We start from the raw sequence: 18,378 nt of genomic DNA on the forward strand, positions 1-18,378 counted from the left end.
TATGTGCAGCCTGATTTGTTTTACACAGGTAAATTAATTGATAGCGTCAAACATTGCATTCAGTCACAATGGTTCATTATGACCAGGCCTGTGCATGCCTTTGTTAAGAAAACCATGCTATGGATTTGGGTGCAACTTTAAAAACAGTCTCTTTTTTACATATTAAACCATTGTGACTGAACACAATGTGTGACAATGTAAATTGACCCACGTGTGTGAAACAAATAAGCCTGCACATAACCTTTTCACATTTTGTAAAATATATTTTGAAAAGCTTTGGGGGGAACTTTGAAGTTGTGGACTTTTAACTTCGTTCAGTGGCGTAGCCAGCACTTTTTCACAGGGGGGCAAGACAAATTTTAAGGGGGCACCTTTTGGCGACAAAATCAGTTGATGTTACAAATGCGCGTGAAAATTTTTTGCATATTGAAGCTAAACTGGTGAAATATGGTACAGAAAGTGAATAAATTCACGCTAAGCCTGCAAAAATTGGCACTTTTTAGGTTAAAATAGCAAAATATAATGTAAATTTGGCCAGAAACACAAAAAAGTCTTTAAATGTCGGGGCGGTCACCATCCCACAGGGGGGGGGCAAGACTTTTCACAGGGGGGAAGCTGTGTCCCCCTTGGCTACGCCACTGACTTCGTTCATGAGTTATTCTGTTTGAAATCCATACTACCCCTATGGCAGATTTTGGAAATATCTTCCACAGGGGGAGTATGAATTTCAAATGGAATACTCTCCATGTGGAAGATATTTCCAAAATCTTCCCCAGGGGTAGTGTGGATTTTAAATGGAAATAGCCCAATATTAGCCCAAATGATATGGGGAAAGAAGGAAAGAAAGAAATCAAACATTGACTCAAACAGTTAATCTACTAATAATAATTTAATAAATACCATATGCTACAAAAATGCAAGTGTTTTACGTGGTTTTTATCATTACAGCTCATGTGATCTCAAAATTCATTAAAGAATATAATCATATACCACAACATTCATAAATTAACACATTACCAGCATGTTAACATTACAACAAATCAAAAAACTATATATTATCAGTTATTATATACATAATAAATAATGTGCAGGTATAATACAGATGTCACAAAGACATTATGTGCATTATAATAACCATTACATTGAAAAGTTCACATCTACGGATAGATAAATAACTACGATTTTATCATGATTGTCCAAGGTAACGGCATTCTCGTACTATTGGCGCGAAATCGCGTTTCTAGTACATGCACCAAAAAGAAATCAAGTATTAAAATCATGTTGATAAAGCATTAACTATCTTTAAAAATTGAAAATACCTACAAATGCTTTTTTGTGATTTTAATACTAGATTTTGAAATTTATTAGATAAAAAGCACCAGTAGAAAATCTCACTCACTCATCTCTATATATACATCAACACAGATATAAAAGCTAATATCTAGTAATCCCAATTAAGAGCTGAAAGCACACGTTAGCGGTAAAGCTCAAACGGATAACCGGCTTTGTGGAAGTAAAAACTCGGTTCCGCGAGCCCCGATCGAACTACAATCTACACATGACAAATGGAATGTATGACTCGCACGTATTATGTGATGTATGCGTTAAACACAAACACATGATTTGGTGTGGATGTATAGTGGGTTTCTTTTTATAGGTAGAACATGTGGCTTTTGATGACATGATATACTCTGTCCTGTTTAATGTCTGTAAATTCACTCCAACAGTGCTGCAGTTTTGGTCTTGCTTTCATTATGCATCTACGTGTATGGTATGGATGCATGTGCTCGATTTCAAAAGTCAACATGGCATTTTTTGTTCGAGCGTTGTATGACAACATTTCTTATTTGCACTTGGAGATGTATATGTTACCTCAAAACTCATTTTGCAGTTTATAAGTTTCCTCCAGACTAATTGCTAGATAGAGTATACATTGTAGCAAATCTTGACGATACAACATGTTCTGCCTTAAAATCATACCAATATACATCAAGCAAACATAATTTAAAACATTACAAATTGAAAATATTTCAGTGACATTCTTTTAAAAAGAAACTTTTAAATAGCTGCATACGCTACACCATTAAATACTACATTATTAACTACTCTCAACTATTTTTGTTTTAAATCAAAAACATTGATTTCTCTAAACTACTATAAATTGCAGGTAACCGGCCTTAATGACTAGAGTAATTTTTTTACTTAGTCGATCCAGTTTTGTGCATCAATCAAATTATCCCATGCATATTAGTTGTATTCTTTCCATCAACCATTAAATGTAACTTCATGATCATGTCAAGAATGTTTGTAGGAACTAGGTATACTCTTAGGTCGGTCTTCAGCACACATCAACTATTGATTAATTATGTGTAATTGTCTTACGCTATGGAATGGAGTAAGACAGTAAAAATGCTGCCGTCAGTCCTTCCGTGTGAAATTATCATATTAATTTATAGGTTTTTTTGAGCACTTTTCTTAGAAAGTAACACTTGCTTGAGAACAAGCGTAATCATCAGTACTTCCCAGATCAGGTGGAACTGTCCAGAAAATAACGCTATGCCTATGGAAATTTTTGTTTAGATGTTGCCATGAAAGTGCATGGTACCAATCAGTGAGATCATGGTCCAGAGGTCGCTTTATTCTCTATAGAAGAGAATAATATCAGACCTTCCTCCAGTTTTCAAAATTAGTATTTCTATTAAAACCATTCAGGAGGAAAGATAATAATTTGATAATAAATTGATTTTTTTTTCATCTTGATAAATGCTGAAAACCCATAAGTATACCTTTCTTCCCAATTTCAGAAACAAGTTATATCTGATACAATCTCACTAGAGAACAATCAAGCTGATATAAAATACACAAGGATCTATACAACCAGGCACTGAATCACAATGAACTTTGACCTCAATATATTCTTACAACAGCTTATCATTCATTTAAAAAACTTTCTCACATAACAGGTATAATACTGCTGATATATAGATATAACACAACATATGGCTATAAATAGCTACACAGTTAGAACCATACAAACACTCTTATACTCTGGCCATTTCAGAACATGATAAAAAGTACAATATTCTTAACTATAGTTGGAACAAGTTAGAGACAGTTTAGAGACATTTTTATCTAGATTTTCATAGTTATTCGAGGATTTTTTTCCGAGGTTTTGTATTTTTTGTGTGCAAGAAACAAATTGAACAGTTGTGACTGGATTGTAAAGTGATTTCGGTGAATGTGGGAATGTTATAAGCCATAACACTTGAATTAAGCTTAAGCTACTCGGGTGGATAAGACAATGATATCAAAATGGTAGCAGAATAAAGCATGAAAGATGAATTATGGAACAAGAAAGAGGAAGGATTTGTACTCCACAAGGAAGCATGGGATGATGATGATGATGAAAGAGGTCATCAAAGGTAGAAGGGTATTAAAAACATGTTAGTTTACCAATCACCTATATAAGAAAGAAAGAAAACGCATCTATGAAAGCATTTTGTGCACCTTTGGTTAGTAATATTGGTTATATAAGACCAACTATTCTAATATGCATACTAATTACCAATGTCAAATGATAATTAATTAACCATTATGACATGGTATGTGTTCTATGATCCGTGTTAGTTTACCACCACCAATTTGGCCAAATAAGCTGCTATTAAAAAATACTTAATTCCTAAATCTTCTAAAATTAAACTTCTACTAATTATTTGTTTTAATTCTTTGGTTTGTTTCATCAATACAATATGATTTATACTAGCTACTTTGCTGGTCAACTTTATGCTGTTCTGGTAATGATATTTTAAAATATTAATTGATTAAAAATAACTAATCTTTAAAATCTAAGTAATTTGCTGAATTCAAAATAATTATTACAAGTAATAATAATGCTAATTGACTAAACTTAGGATAAGCTGTGTGATTGTTAGTCACATTATTCAGTTTAATGAATAGTGACTACAATAATTAGTACTAGTTATGCTGTGTTAGTTTACCTTCACCATTTTTGTTAGTCTACCCCAGAAACTAATGTGCTTTGTTAGTCAAACCCACCACCAATTTCTAACTATTAGTAGCTTGTACGTAAAAGCTTCGATATTCCAGAGAGTGGGATGTCTTACGCCAACACTAACAATTTGTGAACACAGGCGACTGATTTTTAATATATTCACTTATGTTCACGTAGAAGTTGGCCGAAAAATTCTCATTATCCCAATCTCTAGATATTAGTTGCCTTTCACAACTTGTTTAGTCTACAAACTAATACATTTGTTAGTTAAACCCATCACCAATAATTTGCATAACTCCTGTCTATTAATAACTGCAGAGTTAGTATAAGCTGTGATGTTAGTCACCTATTGCCATTTTAATCTACAATGAAACTAAAAATGGTTCTTTGTTAGTAAAACCCTCCACCATTGTTAGTCAAAGCCATCCCCTTTATTAGTTAGTAACCTTCACCATTAGAGCAGAGTTAGTAAAATTTGTGCTATTGGTTGCCCTTTACCACTGCAATTAGTACAAGCTGTTCAAAGTCTGTTGCTTTCCCATGACCTCATTCATTTGGTATAAGCTGTGAAATTTGAATTTGGTACAAGCCTTTGTTATAGACAGATAGTTAATGTCTTTTATACCAAAAGTTCACATTCGTGCCATGTGAAAATTTGAAGAGCATTCATTCGACTCGCCTATTGAGCTCTGTGGTCAGTTCTCATTTGTAAGAGAAAAGGTGAGAAAGATGCAAAAGTCATCGAGATGGGTAATCAGCTGACACTATGGGCACTCATATCCCAGTTTTTCATGACACAGTTCCTTAACTCCAATAGGTTTGTACACTCATAGAATGACCTTTGACTGACTAGATATGAAAACTCATACTCTGCAATATGAGGTCAACTTTTACGGCATGGTTGGATGGAGGTTATTGAATTATGTCATTGGGGGATGAGACTAATTTTGGCTTGTAGTGTGAGAGGCTGTTGCCTATTGCAGCTGGCCTGACCAAGAGGCCACTCACAAAGAAGTGGTGTGATTACATCAAATAGGACTTCCCCGGCCTTAATGTTGCTCTGTGTTAGTGAGTTAAAATGCAATTAAAAGATTGTGCAATGTTTAAAAATGAAGTGAGAACTACCAAAAGTGTAAAATCATGGCAAACATGATAAAAATGGAAGCTACTATGGATGTTAGTGGAAAAATGCTAAACTATAAACTTTCTGTCAAAGCTAGCAGTATGTTTTTCAAAAATTACTTTTTGCATAAATATGAACTATAATAATACACCTACGTTATCACTAGAAGACTACAATATGGACGGAGGAAAAATACAGTTAAAGATATACATTAAAGAAATTAATACCCTAGCTACGTCATGATGATTTTATGTTAGTAGATGAGTAGAAAGTGCATGATGAAAGATGTGGGTGATAATTACTAAATATATGTTAACCTTTTGTATAAACAGCCAGATATTTGTGACTTTCTCATATCAGATGAAGATGATGATTTCCTGTTGCCATGGAGATTCTCCATGATGATCACATGACTTGTCACATGATTGAATGTTCATACAAAAGGTTATCCTACTTAACAGCTAGTTAATGAGCTTGTGACTTGCACATTATAACTACTATAACTAGCTGGTGCATGGATAGAAACAGGTTAGTAAAGTCAATAACTGGTCACTGTTTAGCAGTAGCTAGTTAGTAACTAGCTACTTAGTTAACTAGTTAGTGCATGAGAGATGAACAAGGGTTAAAAGGGGTGTGGAAGGTGGGATAAAAATAGATTAGCGGACCTAGTAACTTATTAGAGTAACTAGTTAAGTAACTAGTTACAAAGTTAACTAGGTTTTAATCAATGCATGAATGAGAGGTGATGAAAAGGGGTTAAAATGTTAGTCAGTTACAAGTAACTTATTATCGTGTAACGTAGTAAATCACTAGTTTACTAAGTTATCTTGTAAAAGTGCAATATGAAAGAGGAAAAAGGGGGTGGGTGAAGGGATTAGTAAAATTGGTTAACTAGTCACTGAGTAGCTGGCTAATGGCTAGCTGCCCTGTGCAGTAACTAGCATTGATGGATTAGTGGATAATGAATAATAATGACTACTGAGTAATGACTAATGAATAGTAAATACTACATCTAGTGCAATTCAAAAATGATAAAAGTAATTTTACAATTGAAATCTATCATTGAAGGTGATAACGGGGTTACTACACTCAAGTGCTGATAACTATATAATAACTTTGACGCTTCATTTTAACAAATGATATACTAGATACCTTGCGTGCTAGAGATCAGTTTAGTATACAAATGATTACTGGTTGTTCACTGTCTGATATTATATTCAGTGATATTATACTTTCAATTATTAGCATTGTATACCAATATAGCAAGTGCAATTATTACGATACAGCATTTATTATATAGGTTGAGGTAAGGGTTAGTCAGGTGAGCATTAGTCATGATGAATTAGTTAGTCGATTATAAGTTTGATAATATACTACTGTCGATGAAATGGTTTAAATAGTCAATGTGTTTGCCAACTTGCAAATCATTGATAATTTAAAGAGTTGTTAGTAGATGTGCTGTATGATGATGATGATGATGATTTGGGGTGGAGGATGTGCTGGGGTACTGTTACCATAGTTACATGGTCTTTATATAATGCTACTTTTGATGAGTTGTTAATTATCAGAGTTTTCTCCAATTATGATAACTTTAAGATAAAAGTTACATATTATTGACATCTGAAGATATTTGTTAGTAGGTGCAAAATGATTATATTATGGTTGTTAGGAATTGCCACTATAAAATCCCGGCCAGTATTTGGATTATAACTACTGTTGATGAATGGTTAAAATAGATAATGATTTTGACAGAATTTGACTGCAAATCATTAACATTTTAATTAGTGTTAGTAGATGAATTTTGATTTGGATATACTACTGCTGGTGATATTAGCTGATTCTTAGAAATTGCGTCTATAAAATCCAGTATTTTGGATAAAACTACTGTTGATGAATGGTTAAAATAGATAATGATTTAAACAGAATTTGGCTGCAAATCATCAACATTTTAATTAGTGTTAGTAGATGAATTTTGATTTTGATTTGGATATACTCGGTAAACTACTGTTGATGAATGATTAAAATAGATAATGATTTAAACAGAATATGACTGCAAATCATCAACATTTCAATTAGTGTTAGTAGATGAATTTGGATTTGGATATACTTAGTAAACTACTGTTGATGAATGGTTAAAATAGATAATGATTTAAACAGATTTTGACTGCAAATCATCAACATTTTAATTAGTGTTAGTAGATGAATTTGGACTTTGATATAACTAATCATGAATTATTAAAATATTTATTGATTTTGACAGAATTTGACTGCAAATCATCAACATTTCAATTAGTGTTAGTAGATGAATTTGGATTTGGATATACTTAGTAAACTACTGTTGATGAATGGTTAAAATAGATAATAATTTAAACAGATTTTGACTGCAAATCATCAACATTTTAATTAGTGTTAGTAGATGAATTTGGACTTTGATATAACTAATCATGAATTATTAAAATATTTATTGATTTTGACAGAATTTGACTGCAAATCATCAATATTTTAATTATTTTGCATTAGTAGATGAATTTGGTTATAAACTACATTTGAACGATTAAAATAGATGATGATTTTAACCGAATCATCATCTGCAAATCATCAATACTTTAATAAGTGTTAGTAGATGAATTTGGATAAACTGAATAAACTACTTTTGATGAATGATTAAAATAGATAATGATTTAAACAGATTTTGACTGCAAATCATCAACATTTTAATAAATTAGTGTTAGTAGATGAATTTGGATTTGATGATTTAGCTACTGTTGATGAATGATTAAAATAGATCATGATTTAAACAGAATTTGACTGCAAATCATCAACATTTTAATAAATTAGTGTTAGTAGATGAATTTGGATTTGATGATTTAGCTACTGTTGATGAATGAATAAAATAGATCATGATTTAAACAGAATTTGACTGCAAATCATCAACATTTTTAGTTAGTGTTAGTAGATGAATTTGGATTTGATGATTTAACTACTGTTGATGAATGATTAAAATAGATCATGATTTAAACAGATTTTGACTGCAAATCATCAACATTTTAATTAGTGTTAGTAGATGAATTTGGACTTTGATATAACTAATCATGAATTATTAAAATATTTATTGATTTTGACAGAATTTGATTGCAAATCATCAATATTTTAATTATTTTGCATTAGTAGATGAATTTGGTTATAAACTACATTTGAACGATTAAAATAGATGATGATTTTAACCGAATCATCATCTGCAAATCATCAATAGGGCCTACTTTAATAAGTGTTAGTAGATGAATTTGGATAAACTGAATAAACTACTTTTGATGAATGATTAAAATAGATAATGATTTAAACAGATTTTGACTGCAAATCATCAACATTTTTAGTTAGTGTTAGATGAATTTGGATATACTAAGTAAAATACTTTTGATGAAAGATTAAAATAGATGATTTAAACAGAATTTGACTGCAAAAGCATCATTTTAATAAATTAGTGTTAGTAGATGAATTTGGATTTGATGATTTAGCTACTGTTGATGAATGAATAAAATAGATCATGATTTAAACAGAATTTGACTGCAAATCATCAACATTTTTAGTTAGTGTTAGTAGATGAATTTGGATATACTAAGTAAAATACTTTTGATGAAAGATTAAAATAGATGATTTAAACAGAATTTAACTGCAAATCATCAACATTTTAATAAATTAGTGTTAGTAGATGAATTTGGATTTATGATTTAACTACTGTTGATGAATGATTAAAATAGATCATGATTTAAACAGAATTTGACTGCAAATCATCAACATTTTAATTAGTGTTAGTAGATGAATTTGGATTTGATGATTTATCTACTGTTGATGAATGATTAAAATAGATCATGATTTAAACAGAATTTGACTGCAAATCATCAACATTTTAATTAGTGTTAGTAGATGAATTTGGATTTGATGATTTATCTACTGTTGATGAATGATTAAAAAGAGATCATGATTTAAACAGATTTTGACTGCAAATCATCAACATTTTAATTAGTGTTAGTAGATGAATTTGGATTTGACGATTTAACTACTGTTGATAAATGATTAAAATAGATCATGATTTAAACAGATTTTGACTGCAAATCATCAACATTTTGTAGTGTTAGTAGATGAATTTGGATTTGATGATTTAACTACTGTTGATGAATGATTAAAATAGATCATGATTTAAACAGAATTTGACTGCAAATCATCAACATTTTAATTAGTGTTACTAGATGAATTTGGATTTGATGATTTAACTACTGTTGTCGCTGTTGATGAATGATTAAAATAGATCATGATTTAAACAGAATTTGACTGCAAATCATCGACATTTTCAGTGTTAGTAGATGAATTTGGATATACCGTACTAAGTAAACTACTGTTGATGAATGATCAAAATAGATAATGATTTAAACAGAATTAAACTGCAAATCATCAACATTTCAATTTGTGTTAGTAGATGAATCTTTTGATTAGTAATGATACAATGTGCAATGAATTTCAAGAGATTGAGTGTTAGTTGCATGAAGCTGCTGTTCAGCAGTTGTTTCAGAGTAAATCTATACTTCTAACTGAAACAATATTGCACGGTCAATGTTAGTAATTAGTGCTCATTAATTATGCATGATGGTTAATTAATACTTATATGAGTTGATACACCTTAGTAAAGAAATTTTAAGTATTTTAAGATTCACACTTAATCTAGTACTAGCAGTAATAATGAGTTTGTGCAAATTACATGTAGAAACTTAGGTAAGATTTGACTGTAGTACTTGTAAGCCATAAAAGTTCTCTTTTAGTAGAGTTAGTGGCTAAAGTTATGATAGATATTTGTTTTATAACATGCAAAGATATGAAGTGGCTTAGAGTTATGATGGAAAATAGGTGGATTATATGATATAGTATTAGTAGGAATTTATAGGTATACATGAGTATGTTTCTTTACGTATCCAAGGTTTGGTGTAGCCCTAACACACATACCAAAAATTATATTTGTTCAATTTGTTTCTTGCACTTTTACAGAGGTCACAACAATTAACATCCAACAATTAACATCACAATTGATTAATAAGTTATAAAAATGTCTTAAATCTACAAATTTTTGATTGCAACTTTCCCGGCCAATTCGCACATGATCCGAGTTCATTTTATAGAACATTATCAATAAATAACACCTTTTTGAGGTAGGTAAACCTTAATACCTTAAGTGTACTACAATATCATTTAAAATAAATAATTAAAACACTACCAATTATGATGGACACAAAAACAAAAAACAAGTATGGGTCATACCAGTATGTTTGATAATGTCATCAAAATTGATAAAGGTATGAACTAAACCTGTTTTGTTTTTAAACATAAACCTTTTATAACACTCTTCTATATCAGTATTTTGTTCTACTACATATGTTCTACTACAAACTATATTCTTCATTATCTACTTCATCGACAGGCAGCGTTAGCAGGCTTTTTGAGTAAACCTAGTTAATAAAATTACTAACCAGGTTATACTTGGTTAAGGCATGCAGCATAATAGAGGTTCACTTTGATGGCTGTGTAATACAATTGAGTGCAAGATTGAACTTAACAACTTCAGCAGAGCTGTAATATTTAAACAGTGAATGCTTTAGTAGCGTTAAAAGAAGTTTTGAACTGAACAACTTCAGCAGCAGTAGCAAATGCTGCATTGAAGGTGTCTGCCTATTTAAGTAAATATGGAGTTCACAAGACAAGTTTTGAACATCTCAAAACTTGATGAATACAATAATGAAAGAAAGATATTTTTTCCATTCTCGAATAGTGTTTTTTTATCATTTTTCTTTTATCGAAGTGATTAAATTAACCACACTAAATGCTTTTTAAGAATATTGATGATTATAAATTTCTCTTGTGCAAGAAGAAAGAATGCCATCAGCTATTCTACAATATTTTATTTTTGATGTTAAAATTGTAAGTATTAATTTTAAACACTGTCACAAAGAAAAGAGAAAATTAGTAACATATGTAGGTTTTAAATTTAGACACACTGTCACAAAGAAAATTGGAAATTAGTATATATTATTTTAAGTATAATAATTCTTATAAATATTGTGTTATGAAGAAATTTGTGCAGTTGAATATACCGATTGCTATACCTGAAGCATTACAAATGCATTGTAAAATATTTTAAAGAATGTCCAGGACAAAAGCATGGTGAGTATATATAATTTTTTTGCAGAAATACCAAAATAATGAGCAAGTGTTTTTCATGTCAATTATAGCTTCATTCATTCACTCTTAACTATAATGATAAATGGTTATCATTTAGCTATAATTATTTAGCCAATCAGGACTCAATGCACATACAGTCATCACATTTCATAACTGAATACAATGCTTATTAACATTTTATTGTATTAATGCAATGCTTAAAATATATTCCAATAGTCCTTTGAATTGTATTTACTTTGTATAAATACATTTTATTTGCATTTTGTTTGATACAAAATGCTGTTATCATGAAATGCAAATGTCGTTATCTTGAAAGATAGTATTGAGTTAAACAAACAATGACTGATATTATGTGAATTGACATGGTAAATACCAGTTGCAATGCTGAGTGCTGTCAACAGTACATGGTTGGTCATTCAGTGCGGAAATACACTTAGGTCCTGATGAGACCAAGGGTGCTGAATTTTGATCAAAACTGATATTCAACCGTCATCAGAATGGATTCTCTATGAAGTACTACAATAGCTTGGATAACTAACTTGATTATATTATAATTTCAAGTTTACTTAACAGCATTTTTACATTATACCTATGAGTTGTTTAAGCCATGTAAGCTTTTCAAGTATGAAAATGCCGAAAGTTTTGGAATCTGAACGAAATAATGGAATACGTTTTTACACATTGCATTAATATTTTCAACACCATAACAATATCACTTTTCATCCATATAAGTTATACCACCATATAGTAGAACCTACTACTGAAAACTTATGTTTTATAAACATGATCTATAGACTACTGTTGAGATGATTGCTGGACACATGCGGGGTAACATACTCACGCTTAAAGCGCTGTTCCCCTAAAACAAATAATAACACTATTATACAAAGTATTGCTGACAAGATTGGTTGGTTGGTTACCATGGTTTTAAACATGATTTTTTCTGCTAGATTTTTTTTTCATTTTCTTGTTTTTAATTCCTTATTTTTATAGTCTTATTTTACCACGACAGGTAGCAAATGGAGTTTATGAATAGAAATGCTGCTGCACCTCTTCAAGCATGTTTGTCTTTTTGTTTGCATGTTTTCATTCGACAAGAAATTCAACAAGACTGGCAAATCAGTTCGAGTTCCACCCAGCTACAAGGTCTGGTCAAGTGACCACTCCGCAGAGCAAATTACAATGCACATCTCCAACTGTAACTTTTTTTCATTTTTTTTTTTTTTTTTTCATTTGCTACTTGTCCTGGTTGAAATAAATTCACCAATTTCTAATATTTCTATAATTTGTAAGTTATAGCACTATCCTGGAATTGATGCAAAATTTGTGAAGTAAGATTTTTATTTTCTCAGTTTATAAACTATTAATAATTATGCAAGACATTGTGCTAGACGATAAGAAAGAGAATAATGCAAGCGATTTATACCAAAATTAACATGATGAATGGTATATAGGCCTATGGTAAGTTATACCCTCCCCAAAACTCAAATGAAAAATTGTCTCGCTTTTATAATTAAGAAATATTTTTCCCCGATTCCCTAAATGAATCTCTACACTGTTTTAAGACTGCTTTTTGTCCCCCAATTTTGTACTGTTGTATTATGTATTAATTATACATGTCGCTATTCTACTTTTGTTTTAAGTACGGTTTAAATCCCCTCATGTTCTTACAGTGTTTATGTCTTTCTTTCTTTTTCTTTTTTTATATATGGCAAGATCACAAGCATTTAATAATACTACGACTACATTTTAATAGAATAAGCTAGAGATACTACATAATATATTGCACAACCAATGTATCGCTACATTTTAGTGCTCTAATATGTAACTTATGGTTGAGTTGTGACAGAACAGTCAGGCAAGAAATAAACCATTATTCATGGTTTATTCTTACATTATTATTATAGATTTATATACAAATCGAGTTGTGAGCAAATGATGTGAAGCATTCTGCCAAAGTAAAATTATACTTTCAAAGTTTCCACAATTTTTTGAGTTGTGTGAAAGAACAAAAACCATATGAAACTATTTTCGAATTAATATACTCAAAAGTATTATTCCTTAGAGTTTCAACGGATGAGTTGTGTACACATGGTAAAAGAAGCAAAAATTAAAACACGCACAAATTATTCGCTCACAATTTTTAAATTATTACTCAATTTTACATTACTTGAGTTGTAAAAAATCGGTAATAGTAATTTGAATGACAAATTTTCACCAGGAAAAAAGTAAATGTGTATGAATATATTATGTAAATATGGAAACAATTTGTTAACTGTAATTAAAACAGTTGGGATATATATACATATGATTATTAATCAACCAATTTACACTTTTATACGGTTTTAAAGATAATTACAAAACAGGAGTTGTTTTAAAGAACATTTTTATCAAGTGGTACTAAAATATTTAGTACATTGATTGAAAACGAGCTATTTTCGGTACCAGCTGCAACAATTTAATGAAAAAAGTACATGATACAAATAAAGCAGCAGTATAAAATATTATAGCTAATATTAATTCAATCTCGTATGATTTTTTGTATGTTCACTATCATTGTGATCATTGGAAAAATGTTTAATTTTTAATTTAGTACTTCAGCATTAGTTAGGAAAAAGAGGAAATTGGATTTCCTTAATGTATATTTTATACCTTTTCTATTTTAGAAAATGATGTTCTAAACTCATTCCCAAGCGATTATGATAATTGGCAATTAGTTCATGTGCAAAATTACTTTATTTTTTTTATATAAATATTTCTATATTAATTTGCCATTTGTATAAATTTGAATATGATAGTCAATGTTCTAGTCGCGATATTTTGTAAGCAAGTACATCAGCATAGAGAGCAGCATTTTAAAACAAGCTTCTTTAGTTCAGCACATAAATACAAAATGATAGAAATAAATTATGCACCAGTCACGAGTTTAAATCGCGCTTGGTGCATAATAACAACGTATTATATGCATGAGATGGTATAATTATACGAGTTTGATTAACATACTCCATCTTTCTCACCAATTCTTTCAACTGGTGTGTTAATTTTCTCACGTATCTTGAGGCAATTTATAGTAATATTATAATTCTCATGTTTATTACTAAAAAGCTCCTTTGAGTTGTATGGTAATACAAGAACGGACAAAGAAGGCGTGTGCATACTCTTTTTTTTTATCACAATGTTCTGATATCAAAATGCTTGCGGATGATAGTATCATTTTAGCAACATTGATGCGGTTGCTAAGGTTGATTCTTTGTTTTCAATATCTCAAATATCAGTCGTATATATAACAAAAGCGCAAAATTTTTGCAATGTAGCAGGGTTTTTTCCTTCTGTATGAAACAGCTGGTGCAAAGATGGGTACTATTTCATGATAATACATTACATGACATTCATCAATTGGTTCTCAGCATTATATCATTAATTTTAGAAAAGATAATTAAAATACGTTGTTATGCATGTTATAACATCTTGTATATGATTCCCATAAATATACTGCTTCGTTGAAAGTTAACGCATGCGCATTGCTACTTGTCAAACAAAGAATTGTGCGAGGTCTGTTGTTTTTTCACGAGACTTTGCCTAGGGCGCCGGCTCAAACCCTCGCCAGTTTTTAACAAAAAAAATTAAAGGGTCCTGGGCATATGGTAGGCGTGGCATGTTCAACGAACAAAAAACACAAAGCACGAAATATGTTGTATTTGAAGACTTGATCTTCTTGTATTTTAAGAATTTGTCGTATGCTTGAGATTTTTGTTCGTCGTCCATGTATATCCATCCTATACCATGGTTACTTAAAGGCTTAGAGATGATATCTGGAAGAACCAACAAGACGGCTCACAGAATGTCTTTATAAAGATAGGGTCATGTTTTCAAGATAAGCTGATACTTTGAAATTTCAGCAATGATACGAATATATTTTCTAATGATCTTGACATTATCATCACTATTTTTGGTATTACATACACCAGAGAAGATGCATCTTCTCTGCATGATGTTGAATTGAAAAAAGTTGTTTAAATACTAATATCTTAATTAAACTATGAGCAACTTATGCTGATACTTCCAAATAAGCATCTTATAAAACCCATCAAATTTGTTTTGTTGTTTCCTTATCCACTGCCAAAGCATTTAAAGAGAACGAAAAAGCAATTGGTTGAGAGAACAAAGCACTGGTATTTTAACTCTACCAAAGATTGGTGAGACTGCCACAGGTCCCACGTTTGCACAATAATTATTTCATTAATCAATTTCATCCGTAACGTCTGTACGATTTCGTGATGACAGATGCACAAAAAAACGAAAGTGTTTTGTATTATCAATATACTCTGCAATGCGCATGCATCATCGCTCTAACTCATTTTCATAATTAAACCGCAAAATGGCGACCGTGAGATTCGTTTTTTGTTATCGACACACGACTGATGCTTTTAATATATGCACACGGGCCATTTAAATTACACGGTTTTCCCCCGGGCTTTGTTTGTTCTCCACACAACGTTTTTTATTTAAAAATTTAAATGTGTATATATATTATTTTAGCAGTTTTTGTTGAAAACGTCATCCTTTTACTCTCGCAACGCACAGTTATTAAAATGAGAATGACACTTGTTTCGCGTTACGTGCAAAGGATGCCATTATGTTTTGACATGTATAAATCGGAATGTCATTAAAACCGGGTTGATGTTTGAAGTCGACAAATGCAATAATATCATTATTTTAGTAAACACACACTCAATTCAGGTTTGGATTGGAGACAGCTTAAACAACTGATAAGGGCTTAGTTTTTCATCATAAAAATATAACATTAAGAAGATGCTCATTCGAAAAGAAACCAATACAGATATTCAAAAATATATATACATACATACCGAACATATCAAGTGATTTTGCAGAAAAATATATACATACATACATTAACACTTGAACAAAAACGGCCAGTACCCAGGTTGATGTTTTTTGGCTTGATGTGAAGGAAGAAATCTTACGTTTGCATGTAATCGGCGACGTAACTCTTAAGCTGCTTGGGTAGAAGGATGACATCCAGACATCTTCGAGTTCGTAACCGTTTTGCAATCAAAACACGACAGCGATCTTGAAGACACGAGTAGCTTCTTTTCCGCACCCCAATTCTCATCTCAGTTCTTGCAGCTGTTGATGCAACCATTGGATACAAGTCTTCTTTGACATGATTAAGTCCTGTGAAAGCTTCTCCAAGACTAACACCATCTTTGTAATAAGTTAGAGTACCTTTGATGCCATCGAACATGATACCTATCTTTGTAGATTCGTTCTCCTTGAACGGTTTTGTGTATTTTCTTGACTTGCCATCGTGCCAAAGAAGTCCTCGATGAGATAACCCCCATCCTTGGTCATCTTCTCCGATGATGTTGACAAAAGCATCTATATGAAGTCTGGCTTTCTTGGTAGCAACACCAAGCATCATACTAGTGCCAAAAACTCGGCTAGGTATGACAATTTCCCAATAATATCTTGCTCCGTTTTGTAAAACTTTGTTACCACGGACAGCAGCCGTTCCATTCGACCAATTTGGATGAAATTGAGCAGTTCTTTTCTTTTCTCCAGATAGTTTAACTTCGTGTGATTTTTCACGTACGTTCCAAGTCCAATCATCGTCACAGCTATCCAACAAGGGGATTTCTGTGCTGAGCATTACAGGATTTTTAGTGCAAGGTGTTTTTTCATCACTCCTCCTCGACGCCACATCATCATCCGCATCAGCTAACGTCGTTCCCCTGTATTACTGTGCATCGCCTCCCTCCCTCCCACCAGCCCCATCGGGCTCCTTCACCTCCACCGACCACTGTGTCCTTTACTCGTCAAATTCTCCAGTCTTGAATGAAATCCCTCCACTCAAGATGCCTCCTTTTATATCGTTTTTGGAAATAATCACAACAGATGCCTCTTTTTGTGCGGAGAAACATGGCGAGAGACGTTATTATAATCAGGCATATTTTATACCGGCATATGCAAAATTTGCACAGCCGGTCGCGTGCGGGTCTTGCTACCGATCTATATATCGTTTAATCTCATTGGCTGAGTGGTAATATAGTCGCGTGCCGGTATTAATTATTCATGAGCACAGAAAGGGCTTCTGATTGTTATCAAACAAAATATTCCTGTACGATCAATTATGAGTGTTATTTGTTCAGATATGAGGCTTGAGTGGATAATAATTTTCCGAGCTAGAGACCACTGTCCGTAATATCCAAAGTACTTAATTTAAAAGCCCTGCATGCTGCAATCTTTGTTCCGATCCGTTCGAGGATTGATGGAATTGAACTGCATCTGTGATTGGTCAAATCTACTCTTAGATACAACAATGTGTTAAAGATAGAGATGGGTTTTATACATGCTTTGTCTCTCCATGTCAAATATTTGACAAACATAATCCTTTGTTTAACACATCTTTTAAAGAATCATTGCACTGAATGGAGTTAATTAAGACAACAGATGCCCTTATGAATTAAGCACCCAAGATTTATTTTTATGTTTTTTGTGTTATACCTTTATTGCGTTGTACCCTAAATTCACTATCAGTTTCTTTGTCAAGATTTCTTATAATAACCACCTGTTTCGGTGTTTTGCACCTTAAAATTAATGATGTGGTATCATCATATGATACGATAATCATGTTTCTTTTTAATGTTTTCTAATATTAAATTAATTTTAATGTGTGTGCTGCATGGTGTGTGACAAACACCCCTCCCCACCCGCACATATATAACAGGGGTGAGGGTGTGGTGTGTTTCTCTGTATAAGTTTAAGAATGTATATGATTGAAAAAGGAAATAAACAAAAACAAATCAAGATTGTCGTATTAGAATTTCGGAGGTCATCCCGAGCATGGAGAAAATACGTTAAAATACGAAACCAAGGAGTTGAGATATAGCATGTATGGGTGTGTGTTTATGCGGGGTGGGGGTGTATGTCTGGGGTGTGGGTGTGTATATGCAGGTTTTGGGGTATGTGGCATGTGTATCATGATGGGGTGGGTGTA

General features: G+C 31.9%; 1 protein-coding gene across 1 annotated transcript; it reads right to left on the reverse strand.

Moving 5' to 3' along the window:
- Positions 1-11,663: 11,663 nt before the first annotated feature.
- LOC140148309 (SPRY domain-containing SOCS box protein 3-like) lies at positions 11,664-17,394 on the reverse strand. Its single transcript, XM_072170213.1, has one exon. It carries the CDS (start codon positions 17,029-17,031, stop codon positions 16,342-16,344), a length of 690 nt encoding a protein of 229 aa, XP_072026314.1. The 5' UTR covers positions 17,032-17,394; the 3' UTR covers positions 11,664-16,341.
- Between the last annotated feature and the right edge of the window lie 984 nt (positions 17,395-18,378).

This window comes from Amphiura filiformis, chromosome 3 (assembly GCF_039555335.1).
Source record: "Amphiura filiformis chromosome 3, Afil_fr2py, whole genome shotgun sequence".
In the NCBI taxonomy this organism is placed as follows: domain Eukaryota; kingdom Metazoa; phylum Echinodermata; class Ophiuroidea; order Amphilepidida; family Amphiuridae; genus Amphiura; species Amphiura filiformis.